General features: G+C 33.4%; 2 protein-coding genes across 3 annotated transcripts in view; one reads left to right on the top strand and one right to left on the bottom strand.

The window, feature by feature from the left end:
- Positions 1-5,942, bottom strand: part of LOC148283027 (uncharacterized) — a 161,863-nt gene extending 155,921 nt beyond the window's left edge. Inside the window, exon 1 of the mRNA XM_088224210.1 lies at positions 5,347-5,942. The gene's annotated coding sequence lies outside the window, so the exon portion shown is untranslated. The remainder of the gene's footprint in view (positions 1-5,346) is intronic.
- A 4,274-nt stretch (positions 5,943-10,216) lies between these two features.
- LOC148283024 (CIMIP2 protein CG18335-like) overlaps positions 10,217-19,937 on the top strand; it is a 50,729-nt gene continuing 41,008 nt past the window's right edge. For both annotated transcript variants that reach the window (XR_015821958.1, XM_088224209.1), the window contains exon 1: positions 10,217-10,374. Coding sequence is in view for 1 of the 2 variants with exons in the window: in XM_088224209.1 (XP_088080335.1) it covers positions 10,328-10,374 (47 nt within the window). In the remaining variant the exon portion in view is untranslated. The remainder of the gene's footprint in view (positions 10,375-19,937) is intronic.

The raw sequence follows: 19,937 nt of genomic DNA, 5'->3' as shown, positions 1-19,937 counted from the left end.
TGAGGCAGACTAAGGTCGAGAAATCGTGTATATTTATTGATTGCACGCATTTTTTCTGCCCTAGATTTTGACCCAGGGCCTCAAGAATGGTTGGCGAACACGTCAACCACTGCACACCGAGGCGGACATATCGCAACTCGATATCCTCAGTCGAGATTTTTAACCGCTTTACAGTCGAAAACACTCGTCCAGGGATTTTGTTATATTTCACACACTTAACTGTGTCCTTCATCCGCCTGGACACGGAGAATAATCATATATAAATACTAAAAACGGTCTACGTGAAATTATAAACATTTAAACAACTTCTAATTACATAAATATTATAACTTAATCGGTCGAATTCAAAATTTCCGTTATTATGAAATAATATAAAATATTATATTATACCTTACCTAACAAATTAAAATTTTACAACTAAATGTACCGTATAATATACATTGTACCTTATAATATAATATAATTTATTATAGTATAAGGTACACATTCTGTTTAACGTGTTATTAAATGCAATATTTGAATAAGTTATTTCAGTGGTTTTTTTTCTGTTAATAGACTATCAAACTAAGCCAAAAAAAACATTTTTGTATCGTTTTATCAACTCTACAATTTTTAAAGTTTTGCAATGTTGAAACTACTCCGTCTGTGACGTCACAAGTTCTATTCGGTGAGTTCTGCTGATTGGTGAGTTGGCTTCCCGAAAACCGGAAATCCATCACAACACTCAACTATTGGTTGATTATTAAGAACTTGTGACATAGTTCAAAGTAGTTCATTTTTATTTCATTTTTTCGTTCGTTTTCGAGAAGATTCACAAAAACAACTTTTATATCCAATTTTCCATAGCACTGAACTTTCTAAAATAAAATAGTTTTTTTTTTAAATAATTTTTCAACATGTGAAACAAAAAAAATAAGCAGATACTTAACTTCATAAAGACCTTTTCAAAGATCAATAACACCCTTAAAAATATTGAACTAATCTTTAAAAAGGTTTCGCATAAGTTAAGGAATTTACAATAATAAAAGGTCCCACACACAAAGCATGCTAAATCTCTGTAAATTCGAGTGCAAACTTAAAAGTATAAGTAGGCACCTACAATAAGGTAAGAAGTACCATAATTTAAAAATGCAGGTACAAAAATTCTTTATGGCTGTAAAATGTAATACAATATTTGTACACAAAGTTCATTTCATTCAAAGTATGAATAAAAAGAGGTGCTTAATTATTACAACATTGCGCCAAAAATTGCCCGAAACCTGTGATCGGAATGTGTTGGATAACGTTCGGCTGTATTCGGGTACATCTTATGGATCGCGATTCGACCACGTGACGTTTCATATACATATTTTTGTGATTCCTTCATAGCTAATAAATTAATGTTCCTATGGCGTAAATTGATAAACCGTTACATATAAGTTATGTAGGCGCTAAAAATAATTAAATTTATGCCTTTTATTTCATTATGTATTTTATTTAACAAACAAATAAACCATCACGCCATGGGCAGAGACGATAGAACACCTTATCATTCTATATTTGCATACATACCTCGCTTCTTTTACGTTCTGCATTCATACTATTTAAATGTTATTTGTGTTTTTTTCTTTTTATATACTTTTTTTGGCTTGTATACATAATTTCAATTTTTTCAACGTTTTTGATAAAAAAAATTAACCTGTATTGGGTGTGCGCATATTTTGTTAATTAAAAAAAATGATTTTATTTTGTACTAGTTCAGTATGTATATATACATCCATGTAATTTTTAAACTTTTTCAATTTTCTTTCCCAGATTGCATAATGTAAACATTATTTTGAATTTATTTCCATGCCTAGTATTCTGTTTATTCTGTTATTTTCAAGTATTTTTCATACCCTTTTTAATTTGTAGTATATCATAATTTTAATTTTTCTGCTTTTGTTAAATAATATTATAGTTTTAAATTTAAAAACGTCTCTAAAAAAAATATTATCTGTGTGTCCCTAAATGAGTTTTTTTTTAAAAAACTCCTTGGGAATATTGTATATAATTATGTATAATATGTTTTCAATATAATAAATAAATAAATAAATAAAATATATTTTCTAATGCACGTGCGCCGCCGATTATTCCGACATTTGAGATGTCCATCTTCAAGTACCTGTTGGATTCGGTCATGCCACGTCTTTCTCGGTATTCCTCGTTTTCTGTATCCATCAACATTCGCATTCGCAGCCGTTCTTTCGCCGTTCATTCACTCTACATGTCCGAACCAACGCTGAACTAATTGTTTTATTTCGTCGATAAAGCTTATTTCAACCTTATAATATACTTGATGCACGGAGCTCGTGCTCCGCACCATCGTACGTAGTTTGAATAAAAAAGTTTAATATACTTATCCCGAAAGGCAAATAAATAGAAAAAAAATGCTAGATGCTAAAATGCATAATTTATCGATAAATTTACATTTTATGGTGTTGAAACGATGATTTTAGGTCAATGTTGCTTTTAAACACTTGGGCCCCGATTACAATGGGAAGTTAACGGAGTTATCTTCGACTATCTATAAAGAAAAACGGATATTTGTGAACGTATATATATTTTTTATTCATATTTTTCTCTTACAAACTATAATTAATAATAAAAATAATGTGTCCTAACTGGGGTTACCCGTGCCGAGGACACTTAACAATATACTTTTTTGAAATGTGTTTACATTAGAGAATAAACAAAGAAGACTGACTTAATAAACAGAGATAATTAACAAAATATTCACAGTTTTAAAAAAAAGGTATATATGTACATCTATATTATTTATATTACAAAACGCACAATGAAAATAACAAAAACCTAACATAAGCTATATACTTGTGGAGCGGTTGATTCAATATTGGTTTGGGCGAATGAGACAATCCATTTTACTTCTACCTAGCTCCACTATCCATTTTTTTAAAGCCTTTTTAAACATTTTTTCGTTACTGATTGTTTTAATAGATAGTGGAAGTAGGTTATAGATTTTAATTGAATAATACTCAAAATCCCTTTGTCCGAAAGTAGTATTAGTTTGTATTTGTTCAAGTTGTCTTTGTGTTGAGGATCTAGTGATTATATTATTTGTTTGTGATGTATTGTAGGGGTTTTGTCTTTCATTTGAGTAAGAGTAGTTTTTTAATCTGTAAGTGAGTATTGTTTTAGCGTATAATTGTTTTGGTGTCATAAGTTGTGATTTGTGGAATATTTCTTTAGTAGATGTCTGTATCGGGACTCTGAGTATTATTTTAACTATGGATTTTTGTGCAACAAATACACTATTTAAAACTGTGTCACTCGCACCACCCCAACCGATTATACCGTACTCCAAAATTGATTGACACAATGCAAAATAAATCTTTAAAAGTTCCAGTACATGAATTATACTTCGAATTGTTTTGAATATATACGTTAGTCTTTAAAGTTTGTTAGTAATATTTTCAATCTGCCTTTTCCACTTTAAATTTATATCAATAATAACTCCTTACAACAAAGAGGGAAAACATTGTTTAAACATGGGCAGAATGGTAAATATTACACAGTGCGTAAAGTGGCCACTTAAACCAGCCAATGACAGGTCATAAGCCCTGTAAATGCCTAGACTTCCATATTCCCTTCTCAACAATGTTTTCCCTCTCTGTTGAAATAAATTTAAATATAAATAACTCCTTAGGGAGGAAATCCAGCCAGTCTGCAAGCATTTGGACAAACTCAAACATTGTCAAAATTTCTCGTCCACTGTGCCAAAAATCGAACCTTGGAATTATTGCATTGTAGACAAACACGCTAACCACGAGGCGAAAATATCGGACATGTCGAGCGAATGGACAGCGAAAGCACGGCTAAAAGTATTGACGATGCGAACGTTGATGGATGCAGAAAACGAGAGAAAAGGACATGGCATGACAACAAATAATTGAAGAGGGACATTTCAAAAGTCAGAATAATTGTCGTGCATGCATAACATGTATGAATGTAGAGGAAGCGAGGTATGCAAAGACAGAATTATGTGGATTCTATCCTCTTTGCCTACCCCAACGGAACACCGGTGTTATGGTTTGTTATTATTATTATGGATAACTTATATAAACACCAGTTTCGTTATATAATACCTCAAGGGCGCTTTACAAAGTGATTCTGTCAATACCTAATATATATAATTTTTTTTAATTGTATTATTTTTAATATTTTTTCTTGTTTAATTTGTGTGTTGTATTATTTTTCTGCACGCCCTCAATAATAATAATACTAATATGTCGGCCTACAATGCGAGGTCTCGGGTTCGATTCCCGGCATGATTTTTATTCCAGTAAAATAGCTAGTAAATAGTACGAAGCCAATAATTTTAAAAATCATTTAAACCTATTACAACAGAGATAAATAACATTTTAGAGTACAGGGCTTATGAGTTGTCATTGGCTTGTTTAAGTGGCCACTTTACACACCGTGTAACATTTACTATTCTGTCTATATTTGAACTTCTATATTCCTTCAATTCTTCCATCTGTTGATGTTTATGAAGTTGAAACCTTTATTAAGGCGGGTTAAATTCATCTGATTGAATTATTTCACCTACATACTAGGCAGCGCCTGAAAATATATTTTTTAAATTTTTATACTTCTTCATGGATAGGTGGTGAAATAATGCAATCAGATGAATCTTACTGACAAGCCGGTTTCACGGTTTAGTGGGCATCATTGTTTTTCTTTTATATTTTCTTTTCATATTTACCTTCTTAAATAAAAATTACCGGCATCGATACAGGTTTCGCTTTTTAACTTCACAAACATCAACAGGTGAAAGAATTGAAGGAACATAGATGTTCGAAAATAGGCAGAATATTGAAAGTTACAGTGTTTAAAGTGGCCACTTATTGAGGTCACATTATTTTTATTATTGATCAATGTTTATTATATGGAAAAAATATTACAATAATAATAAAATAAACCAGCTAGCGACACGTCATAAGCCCTGTAGATGCCTAGACTTATTTTTTCTCCTCTCCAAAATGTTCTTCATCTCTGTTGTAATATATTCATATCAACAGCTCCCTAGGAAATTGAATCCAGTCCATGTCTACAAATGTTTGGACAAAAACAAATTATTGTTGATACATCATTATCATAGAGCAAATGTAGAAATAACTCACAAAATACATATACGAATAAAATTAATATAAAAACTTCATAAAAAAATAAAACTATAAAACAACGTGATTTTCTTACTTAAAAATAAGTATAAACTGTTTTTTATCAATTTGTAAACGACATTAGGGTTCAGATTTTAAAATCAGATATCGTAGTTTTGAAAAAAGTTTTGTTGATTTGTCTTACCTTCAATCCATTACCGTCGTGCGCCCAAAAACTTCACAAAGAGTTTATATTTCACGTATTGGCAAACGAAAAATGTTGTAAATCACTACCATCAGAATTGCAATGGTGAAAATAATATTTTGAACCGCACACAATGACGTCTAGTTCCATCTTAAAAAGTTTCATCAAGATATGAAAAAAATCATGCAAATGAATCGCGATATCCATGCTTTGACATCACGAAGTTGAAAATACACTACATTATTGTTGATCGTTGTCGAAGAATATTGCACAATCACATAGAACACAAGTTTTCTTTTTATTTATAAGTACTCAACCATAGCAATAACGGCATCGAATGTCTTTAGGGAATCTTCGTAAATCTTGTTCCGTAAAAGGCGCCCAAGCGCAGATTTCACATAACTAAGTGTATTTAAATCACTAGGAACATATCTCACAAAAGGAACACGCGTATATCGATAGTTTGTGTCTTTATTTTACTTTAAACTTCACAGAAATTCGCAACTAGACGTTCAAATTGACGTTTAGGCCACAGATCGCCTCAGACGTTGGGCCGACCGCGACATTCCTCGGGTAAAATAAAAATGGCGATCGACGGAGTTCGAAACTCGAAACATTCGAACTGGCCGGTTGTAGGCTGTTGAGGACGGGAGGGGGGCGACAGCGCCATCCAGGTGCGCGCCTTATAACTCGCTTACCTGAGATACTCAAGCTGTGGTATCGCAATAATATTAAAAAACAAACGAAAATATTAATATATTACAACAGAGATGAAGAACATTGTAGAAAAGGTGATATAAAAATTTAGGCATTTACAGGGCATTGGTTGGTTTAAGTGTCCACTTTTTAACATTCACAATTTAAATAGGTACGTAGATTTTCACGGTGACTCATCAATATGCATATTTTTTTGGGTGATCCTGTGTAAGTTGGATTTGTAGCGACGTTTCGGCTACCGTTCCGGGAACCTTAAAACTATGTGTCGTGTAAAAAAAGCATGTGTTTATGTACTAGTAATTTGCACCGTGTCTCAGTTGACAGTAGATACATTCAGTGTCATTTTGATCGTGTGTAGTGCAGGGAACAATGTTGAATTATTTTTTTGTGTCTGTGTATTTCAATTGCCTCATTAAATTTATGGGTTTTCGCCTTCGAACTAGGCATTCTGCATAAACAGTAATCGAAACGTTGGAACGAATCCAACTTACACGGGAACACCCTTCATATTGATACATAAAGACGATTCATATTGATTCACCACTTTGCCAATGTTTGAACATCCATATTTCTCTAATTCTTCCCCCTGTCGATGTTTTTATATTGTAATGTTGTATTTTCTAATCTAAACTATCAATTGAAACTTGAACTCAATTTACAACACGCTATAACCGTAAAATCCTAAAACGTTGAAGGAATGTACATAATGAATTATATTATAATAGAAATGACGATTAATATAAACGTATAAAAACCGAATTCATTTCTACTACTTATACTACCATCATGCCATTTCCTCGTATACATACATTCCTAGCTTCTTGCACATTTATACATCTTATCATACATGCTCTTCAGTTGCGTCTGCTTTTGACTTTTGACATAACCAGATTTGAGATTTTGGTTTATATGATCATGCCACGTCTTTCTTGGTCATCCTCGTCCTATGCTACTATTTATCATTGCCATATGCATCTGTTTTATGTTTCTTTTGTCATCATTATTTTCTCCTACACGATTTCGTTTGCACGCATTTCTGTATTGGTTTATAAAACTAAATGTGTTTTTTTTAATATTGCTCAATTGGCTCTGCGCTATTCGGTCTTTTATTGAAAAAAAGTATTATTGTCACAAAATAAAATTAATAAATTATTTTTGGTATATTCAAATATCAACTTTATCAAAATCTTTGGATTGGATTTTATCCTTAGAATATTATCCAAATAGACATTTTTTTAACAAAATAAGGTGAAAAGAAGGAATAAATTTTGAAACTATCAAATCGTGGGATTATAACTTTAACCAGATAATTTCAAAATCAACATTTTTGATTTATCTACCAAAAATACTCATTTGTATCTTCTAGGAATGTTACAAATAGGCAAGTCGTGATATCGTGATTCGATAAATTCACATATGAATGCATGAAAAATGTGTTTTATGTGGGTAACTCAGAAATGCTGATTTTGAAGTAACCTAGTTGTAGTAATTAGTAATTACCACATTATTCTAAATAATATTTTTATTTTTTATAGAATAAACAAAGGTTGAGAATCAGCCGTTCTCCATTTTAATCTTCCACATTTGAATTTGGATTTTTTGCTGACCGTTTTTTCCTCTTGTGGGTTGATGTATATACTCTAAGGTTGATAGGCACGCTGTAAATAAGTTTCGAAAAAAACATAGGAATGCAGTAAGTGTTTATTATGGTACCTACATACGTCCATGCCTTAATCTAAGATGTTTTGCCCGTTCGGAGAGAGTGAATGAACATTTTTTGTTCGTACCAGAAAAAATGGACGTTCGATTAATTTGCCACGGGCGATCGGGACGTTTCGGAAAATTTATTTAAACACCCGCCAGCCGGACCTTCGTCAAATTAGTTGCCTACTTAATGATTTAATGAGCTGAATTCCATTCTGGACAGAAAACGAGTTGCGTCGCGGTTCGAAAGTTTGGAGTTCGATGTCGGGCAGGGTTTTAATATAAGATTGAAGAGGATAGCCGGTGGCTGAGAATTTTGATGAATAGGTATTTAAACATTGTTTTTTTCTGTCGCTCTCGCAAATGCCTCCACGTTATTTTGACAAAAAGACAACTGCACGTCGGACTTATTCCAATGGGAGCATTCTTGACTTTTTGGATGCTCTTAGCTCTTATTAGAAACAATTTATCAACAACAAAAAAAAACGTTAGGGACACGCAATTGGTAAATATCTATAGCATTTCAAAAAAGGTGTTTTTTAGTCCATAAAATATAACTTGATTAGAATGACATAGAATTAAGAATAGTCCAGAAGGAGCGTAGAATCATATTTGAATACATCAGACTGTGTCCAATAATTCCCCCACTTAGACACACTTTCGCCGCGCGCATACGTTAAGTTGCCGGGAAATGTTGCTTGATGGGGAAAAAAAAAATCATAACATAAATGTAAGGTAAAAAAAAAAGCAATCTGTTAATTTCTCTAAAATTTTATTGTGCACGCGGAAACATTGATTGACACAAGAAATTAGATAAATAAAGGGTCATTTAATAAGAGTAATTGAATTTATGAACTTTGAACTTAAAATATAAAACAAATTTTATTTGACAAAAAACGGATATTTTCATATCATGCTAAATAATATTTGATGTTTGAAATATAATGTCGTTAACATGTCTCCCACGGCGTTGTACGAGTATAATCCAAGGTCTAATTTTCATTATTTCTTTTATTAAATGAGCAAAGTAGGGTAAAAAAAAAATTTACCCTGGCAACACTAACGAAATTTCCATTTTGTTTCTTCGACAATCTGACAGATGGAAAAATAATTCAATTTTTAAGTAATTCATTTGCTACTGAAAACATTCGTTTGTTAATTACACATGAAATGTGATGCCATCCTGTTTCTTTAGCAGTATTTCTACACTTTAAAAGAAAACAACACGACATAGTTGAATTCAAATCAGGAGTGGCGTACTGAGCGACGTCTACAAAGAACCTAATGGGGCAAAACGTAAACCTACTCATTTATGAGTAGTTGAGTCGCCTTATGTTTGATGTGATTCTTAATTCTATGGTGACGACATAACTTTGTAGTAACGTCTAAGGAGTGATTTATATTGACACACGAAAAATCATTCGTATCTGGCATGATAATTAATTTTTCAATACAATGCTTGACATACAAATTAACGTAATTATATAAAATCAGCTTTTACACTAAAAAAAATATTATTAACGACGTTCTTACAAGGTTACGTCATTTTGCAAAAATGTTAGAGATGAGACAAATTTATCAATGTAAATCGATCGCAAAAAAAATTAATTCATTTGTTGTTGTTCATAAAAAAAAGTATTTAATGTCTCATTTTTTAGAGAATACTTGTGCTAAACACACTATAATAGGCTTGCGTTTTTATATCAATTTTCGGAAACAGAGTTTCATGTTTGCATTAAAAAACTGATAAAATCTATTTGATCGGTACATGGTCAGTCATGAGTACGTTCCCATAACTGGTGACATTAGTTTGGCAGCTGTAATTTAATCAAGCTATATTTTAAAGACTATAGTGCCATAATCCGGGGAGAAAATACGAGAATACGTTTGTACGATGGAAGCCAAACCGCCTTTCCGTTTAAGCACTGCATTGCCACTCACTCAAATTGGAGCGTATTTGGATCATTTTTTAGATGGAAAGTAAGGTGATTAGTTTTGCGCTTCAGATTCTAGTCCAGGGTACGTATTCTTATGGGTACCCTGGACTAGAATCTTATATTTTATCTACAAAGTAAAATTAATTTTAAAATCTACAAAGTAAAATTAATTTTTCTGTCCGAAAAATAGAATCTGTTTACTTTTTTTTTCTAAATATGTTCAATAACCGGTAATCGACGAAAATACATTGAACTTTCATACACTTTCGTACATAAATATCTATATTAGTTTATTCCGTCTTAGAAGGTAAGATAGAAGATGAAGATAACCGTTTATAATCGCGACCCTGTAACAATAAAATATACCCGTGTAAAACAACAGTTTTTTTTTAAGCCACGAGACCATAACCCGATGTTGTCAAGTTTATTTTTACATCCCAGGAAAAAAATACTAAACTCTTTTGAAGTTCTTACCTATTTGAATAATGGCAATACTATCATCGAATTTCATAACGTGCTGTCATAAATATATTTGAAATTCACTTTTGTTTTTTGACAGTCAAAATTTACAGTGTAAGATTGAATAATTATTTATTTAAACGAAAATATTTTATAAAAATACAATGGCAGTTGCTGCAATGTCCACCCCGCAACCTCATTTGATGCCTGGGTGAGTTTTTCTAATTATTTGTTAATTAATTCATTTACATAGATGTTTGTACAATAATGTCGTGTTTGTGTTTGTAGTCTCTAACCATAGAATTAATAATAGTCCTGAAACCGCATATGCACATCAAACAGAAGGCGACTAAACTACTCATAAATAAGTAGGTTTACGTTTTGACCCATTAGTTTCTTTGTAGACGTCGCTCAGTAGGCAACTCCTGGTTTGAATTCAACTATACCGTGTTGTGTCCTTTCAAAGTGTAGAAATACTGCTTGGATCTCTAAGAAACAGGATGGAATCACTTTTTATGTGTAATTAGCAAATTAATGTGCAAGTAGAAAATGCATTACTTAAAAATATAATTATTTTTCCATCCGTCAGATTGTAGAAGAAACGAAATTAACATTTCGCTAGTATTGCCAGAGTAGTATTTTTTTTTACCCTACTTTGCTCATCTAATGAGAGAACTAATGAAAATTAGACCTCGGATTAAACAACTCTGCTCTGGACATTTGACCAACATTATCTTTAAAACATCAAATATTATTTAACATGATATAAAAATATCCGTTTTATGTCAAATAAATTTTACATCATAAGTTTAAAGTTCATTAATTCAATTACTCTTTTTAAATGACCCTTTACTTATTTACTCTGTTGTGTCAATCAATATTTCCGCGTGCACAATAAATTTTTTAAGGAATCAACAGATTGTTTTTTTTTTACCTAACATTTGTGTTATGATTATATTTTCCCCATCTTGCAACATTACGAATGCGCGCGGCGAAAGTGATGTATAGTGGGGGGATTATTGGACACAGTCCGATGTATTCAAATTTGATTCTACGCTCCTTCTGGACTATTCTTAATTCTATGTCTTTGACGTATAATAAAAAGATACTTTATTCCTATAATAGCTACATCTTAGATACAATTAGAAAAAAAAAAGGATCTGGCGAATTACGGTACACACGTAAATATAAATAAATTCGTGTGGCAAAGAGATATTAACAAATCACAATAGAGATAGAGAACATTTTAGATAAGGAAATATGAAACTCTAGGCATTTACAGGGTTTCTGACCTGTTATTAGCTGGTTTAAGTTGCCACTTTACACACTGAGTAACATTCACCATTTTGCGTATGTTTAAGTGGCTACTTTACACACAGATGCGGCTAGTAAGGTAATAACAGAAAACTAGCACCTCAGAGTAATAATTATCTAGAGATGTCTTTAAGCCCTATTGCATAGAACAAAAGTGTTCCAAATTTTTAGTTTAACAACAAACGTGTAATGGACGGTTTCGGTTTGCGCTTGTAATTCTAAACCCAAGTATCCACAACCCATTGTGTTGCTGTAATCTGTATCTAACTTTGTGGTCTATAATCATGGAATTGTTTTTCTCCGTATGGGCAACTCTATTAGGTTCAATTCAATTCAATTTATTTATTTTAAATAATACATATTATTTATTTATTCAACACTTTGTATACATATACAATTCATATACATATAAGGGCGCGCATATTGCCTTAAATCAATTTCTTCCTATTACCCAAACGGTTCAGTTTGAGAAAATTACAAGTACATTTACATATTGAATCTTACAATTTTATACAAAAATTAAAAACAAAGATTAACAAAATAAAAACATTTAAAAAATTAACACTACACTATGAAGATAGGATAGGGGATAGGAAAGAAAGAAGAAGGATAAAGGAACAAGTTTAATATTCAGATAGTGACATTTCAATATTGACTTAAGTGTAAATAAAGAAGGGGCGTCTCTAACATTAGTGGGTAGATTATTCCACAATCGAGCAGCTAATACTGTGAAAGAGGAGGCAAGAAAATTAGTGCGATGAAAGGGTATTAAAGGAGTTCTCTCGTTACTAGAACGAAGAGATACATTACAAACTAAAATTTAATGCGTGCATATTATAAAAAGACAAAAAATATATAAAAAGACTCGTGTCAAAATAGTAGAAGAATCTTGCTCTGGAAAACCCCTTCAGATACATGGAACAGATCAACATCCAGAGCGATGTTGTTTAGCATAGCAGTAGCCCTTTCAACAGGCAGGTTGGTCCTGTATATCGGACTATGAAACAATCTATGCTGACGCTGTCTTAGGTAATTATCAGGAACATATAAACTAATGATCGTCATAATCTCAGATTTGCCGATCATACCGCGCAACAATCGATAAAAATGTGTAGTTAAATACACATTCCTTCTAGTCTCTAAACTGTTGTAGCCATGAATACCCTGAAGAAACTAGGTCGGGTAGAGCCAAGGATAATACCCGCACTCTCTAATGTAGAGATATCTTAGAAACTTATTTTGGATTTTCTCTTGCATAAGAGAGTACTTCATTTCATGTGGCCCCCAAATCATCGAGCCACTCTCGAGTCTACTTCGCACCAAGGGGTTGTAAAGAGTTCTCAGTACGCGGGTACTTTCTAAAACTCTGGCAGTACGCAGAACAAATGCTAACATCTTCAATGCATTACCACTGATTGTCTCTGTGTGTTCGTGAAATGTGAGGTTATTACTCTAAAGCCAGCACCAATCTTCTTGATACTGGTATTTTATGCTAAAATTAAAATAAATTACTTCTAAATAATAAAATATCATTCCTACCTTTTGCTGACGAGACTTGTTACGTTGTAAAATGTGTGTAAGAAAATCACGCAGTGGGTGGTATTTGTTATCCTTAAGCAATCCTTGCGGGATACAAAATTCCCGTTACATTTCAATGGTATTTGTCACGGATAATAAATATATACCCTCGAATATACCTCGTGAGTCAATATGACACTTTCTTGTGACATTAGTTAAGTATTTTACTGACGCATTATCTGATAAAAGCTCACCAACTGGCGTACCAAGCCGCCATTTTCGGACATGTTAAGGCTAACAAAAATGAATGCAAAAAAGGATTTACAAATAACAACAGGGATGGAGAATACCTTAAATAAGGGAATATGGAAGTCTAGGCATGTACAGGGCTTATGACCTGTCATTGGCTGGTTTAAGTGGCCACTTTACACACTGGGTAACATTCACCATTTCGCTTATGTAACCAACTGGTCCAAGAAGAAGTTTAAAAATTGAAAAATTGTTTTCAGGCGTTGCCTAGTAAGTGAAATAATTCAGTCAGATGAATCTCTTCACAGCAATAAAGGTTTCAGCTCTTAAATTCACTTAAATCAACAAATGGAAAAATTGAAGCAATATGGATGTTTAAACATAGGCGAAATGGTGAATGTTACACAGTGTGTAAAGTGGCCACTTAAACCAGCCAATGACAGGTCATAAGCCCCGTACATGCCTAGACTTCCGTATTCCCTTATTTAAGGTATTCTCCATCCCTGTTGTTATTTGTTAATCTTAATGACTCCCCAGGGGGTGAAATCCAGTCTTTTGTCTGCGAACATTTGGACAAGCTCAAATATTGTAATAAAAAAGGATTTGCTATTTTTTTAAATTTTGTATTTCGCCTGCAATCGGTATATCTACCTAAAAATCGGTAGAGTTGGCAACGCTGATGAAGACAATGATGGCAAAAGGGAAATATCACTTACAACGAATACCGATTTTTAAAAAATGGATTAAGAATAAGTATTTTTAAGTAATATTTTCAAAATCAATATAAATATTTTAGAGAAATGTTTTTATGCATAACGAAAAACGCGACATGTTTGGGCAATGATAATTGTGACGTCAAGACTTATGACGATGTTCCATAAAAAAATTAACGGTTACAAACAAAGTTGATTCGTGACATATTATGGGCGTGGCCAATGCAATGACCGTTTTTGCGGAAGTTCAAAATATTATTTGAAAATATATTTTTCCTGCTACTAATAAGTAGCGAAAAAATAGTTTTTTGAATGGACAGTATTTCATAGACCCTTATTACTTTAAAAACGTTTTAAAAAAGAGATATTTCCTGGCGTTTGTAGGTACCGTGTATATTTAATTACACCGCAACCTCATTTTACACGGTGGATACGCACGGTGGATCCACGCAGTACCGTGTAAAAAAAGTATACTAAAATAAGAACAATTCTGAATAGATTCCCTTGTATAAAAACGAATTCTGGTTTTTAGACAATGAAATTGTTTCAATTTGCACCTTATATTATTCTTAAATTTAATACATCAAAATATATAACGTACAGAAGTAACATACGTAACTGGAGATCTGAACATTCGTTTCGACCGCAAGACGGATTCAGAATCTGTTCGTTTTAATGCACTTTTAAGTGATTTCGATTGTTCACAAGAAGTAAATACCCCTACACATGATGCGGGAGGTACACTTGATGTTATAATACGACGGAATTGTGATAAAAAAATCACAGTTTTTGTAACAGACATCGGACTTTCAGACCACAGATTAGTGCACTGTAAAATTAATATCCAAAAACCAACACCAACTTACAAAACACTCTCATCAAGGCCATGGAGAAAATTAAATTTAGAACATTTTAAATCCGAACTTCTGACATCGTTGATTGGTCCGGACATTGACCGTCGCTCAAACGACGTCGATCAATTGGTTGGGTTGTACAATGAGGTACTATCTAACCTGATAGACAAACATGCACCATTTACTACGAAAACTATTCGAAAAAGGAAATCTGATGCATGGTTTGACGAAAATTGTCGACTCAAAAAAAAAGAGCTAAGACGTCTAGAACGCAAATACAGAAACACACTGTCAACTTTGGACCGATCAATATGGTTAGATATGCAAGCCTCTTATAGGACATTTATAAAAGAAATAAAATCTAGTTTCTGGTGTACAAAAATCACTGAACAGAAAAAGTCTCCAAAACAACTCTGGCGAAGCCTTCAATCTGTTCGTGGTGACTGTATAGCAGAGACATCTAACACAAGCGCTACTGCCACTGATTTTGCCGACTTTTTTACAAATAAAGTCGAAAAAATCAGACTGGCGTGTAGTTCAGCGAAAAAACCTGTAATTTTAGATAATGCCCTTCAAAAATTCAGTAAATTTGAACCAACGTCTATAAATGAGGTAAAAAAAATTGTTGCAGCATTACCCAACAAACAATGTATATTAGATCCGATGCCAACATGGCTTTTGAAAAAATGCATTAACGTATTAGCTCCATTTTTAACAGATTTATTTAATACATCCATGGAGCGCAGCATTGTTCCGAGAGCCATAAAAAAAGCAAATGTAACTCCACTTTTAAAAAATTCCCAACTAGATGTGGAAGATCTTTCCAATTTTCGCCCTATTTCAAATCTTCCCATCGTATCAAAAATACTAGAAAAAATAGTTTCTCACAGGCTCGTTAACTATATCGAGCGGAATTCTTTATTTTCGGTAAGGCAATCGGCATACCGACGTTTTCATTCCACGGAGACGGGAGTGATAAGAGTACTGTCTGACATTATAACGTCGGTGGACTCTGGTAATCTGGTGTTGATGGCTCTTCTGGACATGAGTGCTGCATTTGATACTGTAGACCATAATATTTTGCTTGAACGTCTGGAGAAAACTTATGGTATCCGTGATCAGGCACATATGTGGTTCAGTTCATATCTTAATAAAAGAGAATATGCAGTCGTGTTCCAGGGTAAAAGCTCAACCAACTTTCGGGTGTCTACAGGAGTGCCTCAAGGGTCAGTACTCGGACCACTTCTCTATCTCCTTTACACTAAAGATATAGAGAACATTATCAAAGAATGTGGATTGTGGTCGCACTGCTATGCAGATGATACGCAGATTTATTTTTATTGCAAACCAGGCGAGAGAAGTGTGCTTGTCAATTTAATTGATGGATGCATCAAGAAAATAGGAAACTGGATGGCTGAAAACAGACTAACATTAAACCCATCAAAAACTGAACAACTGTGGGTGGCTTCAGCCAGACGACAGAATTTGATCCAGGATACGGCTCTACCCAATGTAGGGAGTGCCGTTCTACCCACCGTTAAACTACTGGGAGTTTTACTCAATTCTGACCTATCTCTTGACGCTCAAATTAGTAGAACGATAAGTTCATGCTTCTACCAGCTGAGACAAATTAAATGCATACGCAAAAATTTGCCGGTTGATGCCGCCCGTCAATTAATAAATGCGTTTGTAGTGTCTAGAGTCGATTATTGTAATGGTATCTATGCAGGTCTACCAATGAACAAAATGACTCGCCTACAATCTGTATTGAATGCCGCAGCGAGACTTATTTTCGGAATCTCTAAGTTCAGTCATATCACTCCACTACTTCGGGAACTACACTGGCTACGTTTTCCACAGAGGGTCGAATACAAACTCTGTTGGCTTATGTATAAGTCACTGCACAGCTCGGCTCCGGAATATCTAAGGGAACTATGCATTCCAGATGAACTAGCTGACAGGCGTCTCACGCTTAGATCAGCTACGTCTACGGCGAGAGGAAAAATTATTATACCTCTACGCAAACAGCGCACTAAATTTGGTGAGCGCGCATTTGCGGTCGCAGGCCCTATGGCATGGAATGCTCTCCCAGCAGAGGTGCGAGGCTGTGAAAGTGAAGTGATGTTTCGGAAAAAACTTAAAACCCACTTGTTCTCTAAATCATTTGAATAAATCCGTAGCACGTGACAACAAAATAAATTATTTTAATCAAATTACAAATTTAAAGCTTCAATTAAATTAACTTAACAGTAGAATCACCATGTAAAGCGCCCTTGAGGTATTTTATTACGAAAATGGCGCTATATAAGTTATCCACAATAAATAAATAAATATAAAATCGCAACAAAATTATTCACTTTCACTAGCTTACAGTGTGTCCCAAAACAAACGACCGAGACGGTATTGATTTTTTTCCAAAAACCTATTTTAAATTTTATTGTTTTTGCTTTTAAAAGGTGAAAAAATGTTCAAACAGTTAAACGAGATTTTTTAAAGTAAATCAAATAAAATAACTTTGTTTTTAACCACTATTTTTTTTTCCACTGACCGGTTTCCAAGCAAACAAGCTTCTTCGTCAAGGTTTACGTAACTAACGAATTCTTCCCTATTTTATTTTTATCATGTTTACTACATACTCCACGTGGAGCCAATAAATCAAGTCTTTTTTTCCTAAAAGGATGGTAATTTGATTAGATTATTTTCAAAGCTAGACAGGAGTGGACCAAAAGAAATATTGTTTATATGGTTAACAATTATTTTTTGCTAACTTTGTACTTATAAGAGATAGAAAACCCCCCTTTTAGTTTTTTTCTTGGGTGCCTTTTTATTTATTTTCATATGATTATAGGGTATTTTCATAAGTCGGGAATAACGTTTAAATATAATACATATGGAGAGCGGATTTTTATGATTCTAATAATATCAGTGTTTTCAAAACAAGTTTTCGCATATAATTTTCGGGTTTTAAATAAGCATATACAAAACGGCTCTCGGTTGGCATCACGGCGTTTTGACGTCACACGTTACGACCGCCAGCTGGGCTTCTAATAAGCATTACGTACAAGTTTGGCGCCAAAACGTCATATGTGTCGTTTGGTCCACAGGGTGCATAACGTCTCGTTATCGGGAAATTCAAAATATGCATATTTAAAACCTTTGTAGAAATTTTATCCGGCGTCGCACGAAAAAAATTTAATATCGTTACCATCAAAAGTTATTGTTTTTTTTTTTTTATAATCATGAAAAGACCCTTATACTCTTAGTAAAAGAGTGACAAAGGGTATTCCAGTAACGAATAGTAAAATTATTATATTACAAAAAGTTCTTAAAGTACCTTTTGTATAAGTTCCAAATTTCTAACACTATGAAATAACACTATACTATGAAGAGAGGAGAGGGGATTGGAAGGAAAGAAGAAGTATAAAGGAACAATTTAAATATTTAGATAGTGACATTTCAATCTTGACTTAAATGTAAATAAAGAATATAGATACTCTCTCAGCTTTTGCGAATAATCTCTTAGGAATAAATCTTATTCAATTAGTACACCCGTACCACTTTTTTTTTATTGCATTGTATCCTATATAAAAAACTTAATGTATTAATCTATTTTGTGTAATTCTATAATTGAAGATATATGTTTATATTGTATATGCATGTAAAATTGTATCGACGAATGCTTTCGAATTGTATGTGTTCTAGTATGTATCTTTGTTGAATTACCTAATAAAATAAAACAATTCGAATTGTTAAATAAATATTTTTTTTAATTTGTAAATTTAATTTTTGGACCGTGTTATTTCGAAACAGAGTAAAAAGAGATTCCGGTGTATACGCCAATGGTGATAAAATTTCAATTTGAATATTCGCAAAAATCTCGGGGGCTAATAAAGATTTTTTTGTTATACCCACCTACGTACCTAGATATTTTGCATAAATATATTTTTATAAACATTACCACGCGCCGTATTATTATTTCTAGTCTAACCTTTATTATCCTCCCAACCCTCCAATATACATTTATAGCTGCCGTTTTCTATTCAACACCCCGTTATTTTGACACATTTTGTGCTAAGTATGTAGTATTATGATAGCTCCCCTCTATTATTTCAGCCCCTTAATTCTGCAAGCTTAGATCGTTTGAATTCCATACCCGAATCTCAATTTCTTCGCCATTAATTCCTCAGACAACATCTGCCTGACTTATTAAAAAGATTTTAATTTTAACGGAGTAAAAGCCAATGACAAAACGCCTCTCCTTTCTTTATAGTAAAGTGTAAATTTTTAATAAATTTTTGTTTTATATTTTTATAAAGTTATAAGATTCTGTATAAATACCTAGAATATGTCCATGTACTTGTAATTTTCTCAAACCGAACGGTTTGGGTAGGTAGGAGGCAATGGCCTAAAGGCCCCTTATATGTACATAAATTGTATATCTGCATAATAATTATATAAATTGGAAGTCAATTCCACTTGATCGAGGAATATTCATCTCCTCCTTCCGAAAACTCTACGACCTAGAGTATGCCGATGATGCGGTTATAATTGACGATTCAGTCAGGGATATTCAGGCCACTGTAGATTGCCTAAATAGGTACTCTGCATGCATGGATTTAAAAATCAATATTGCAAAAACCCATGTACTGTGTAACACTTCATGCCTTGACGCCCAAAATCCCCTGACTCTCTCAAACCAAGTCATTGAAAGGGTCGAGAGTTTCAAATAGGGAGTACATGTTACGGAAAATAGTAGCTTTCAAAAAGAACTAGGAGTACGGCTAGTAATAGCAGGCGCTACATTCGACAGTATGAAGGCTGTATAGAGATCGGATATTTACTCAATGAAAACCAAAGGTCGCCTATATAACGCCTGCATAACACCTATTCTCCTCTACGGATGCGAGTCGTGGTACCTCACTATGGCCCAAAACAGCACAATTCTGAGTTTTGAGAATAGGTGTCTCAGAAGAATCTCGGGTGTGCGGTGGTTTGACTCTGTAAGGAATGAAGTAATAAGAGAACGGACGCAGCAAACTCCGGTGACAACTGTCATCAAGCGGAGGCGATACGGTTAGCTTGGCCATGTGCTGCGGATGCCTACTGAGAGCTTTAACCACGCTTGC

The sequence above is a fragment of the Micrasema longulum genome, unplaced genomic scaffold (assembly GCF_059751315.1).
Source record: "Micrasema longulum isolate JH-2025_06_02 unplaced genomic scaffold, ASM5975131v1 h1tg000271l, whole genome shotgun sequence".
Lineage (NCBI taxonomy): Eukaryota > Metazoa > Arthropoda > Insecta > Trichoptera > Brachycentridae > Micrasema > Micrasema longulum.
Note: the sequence above shows the minus strand (reverse complement) of the source record. Positions and strands in the feature narration are given on the sequence as shown.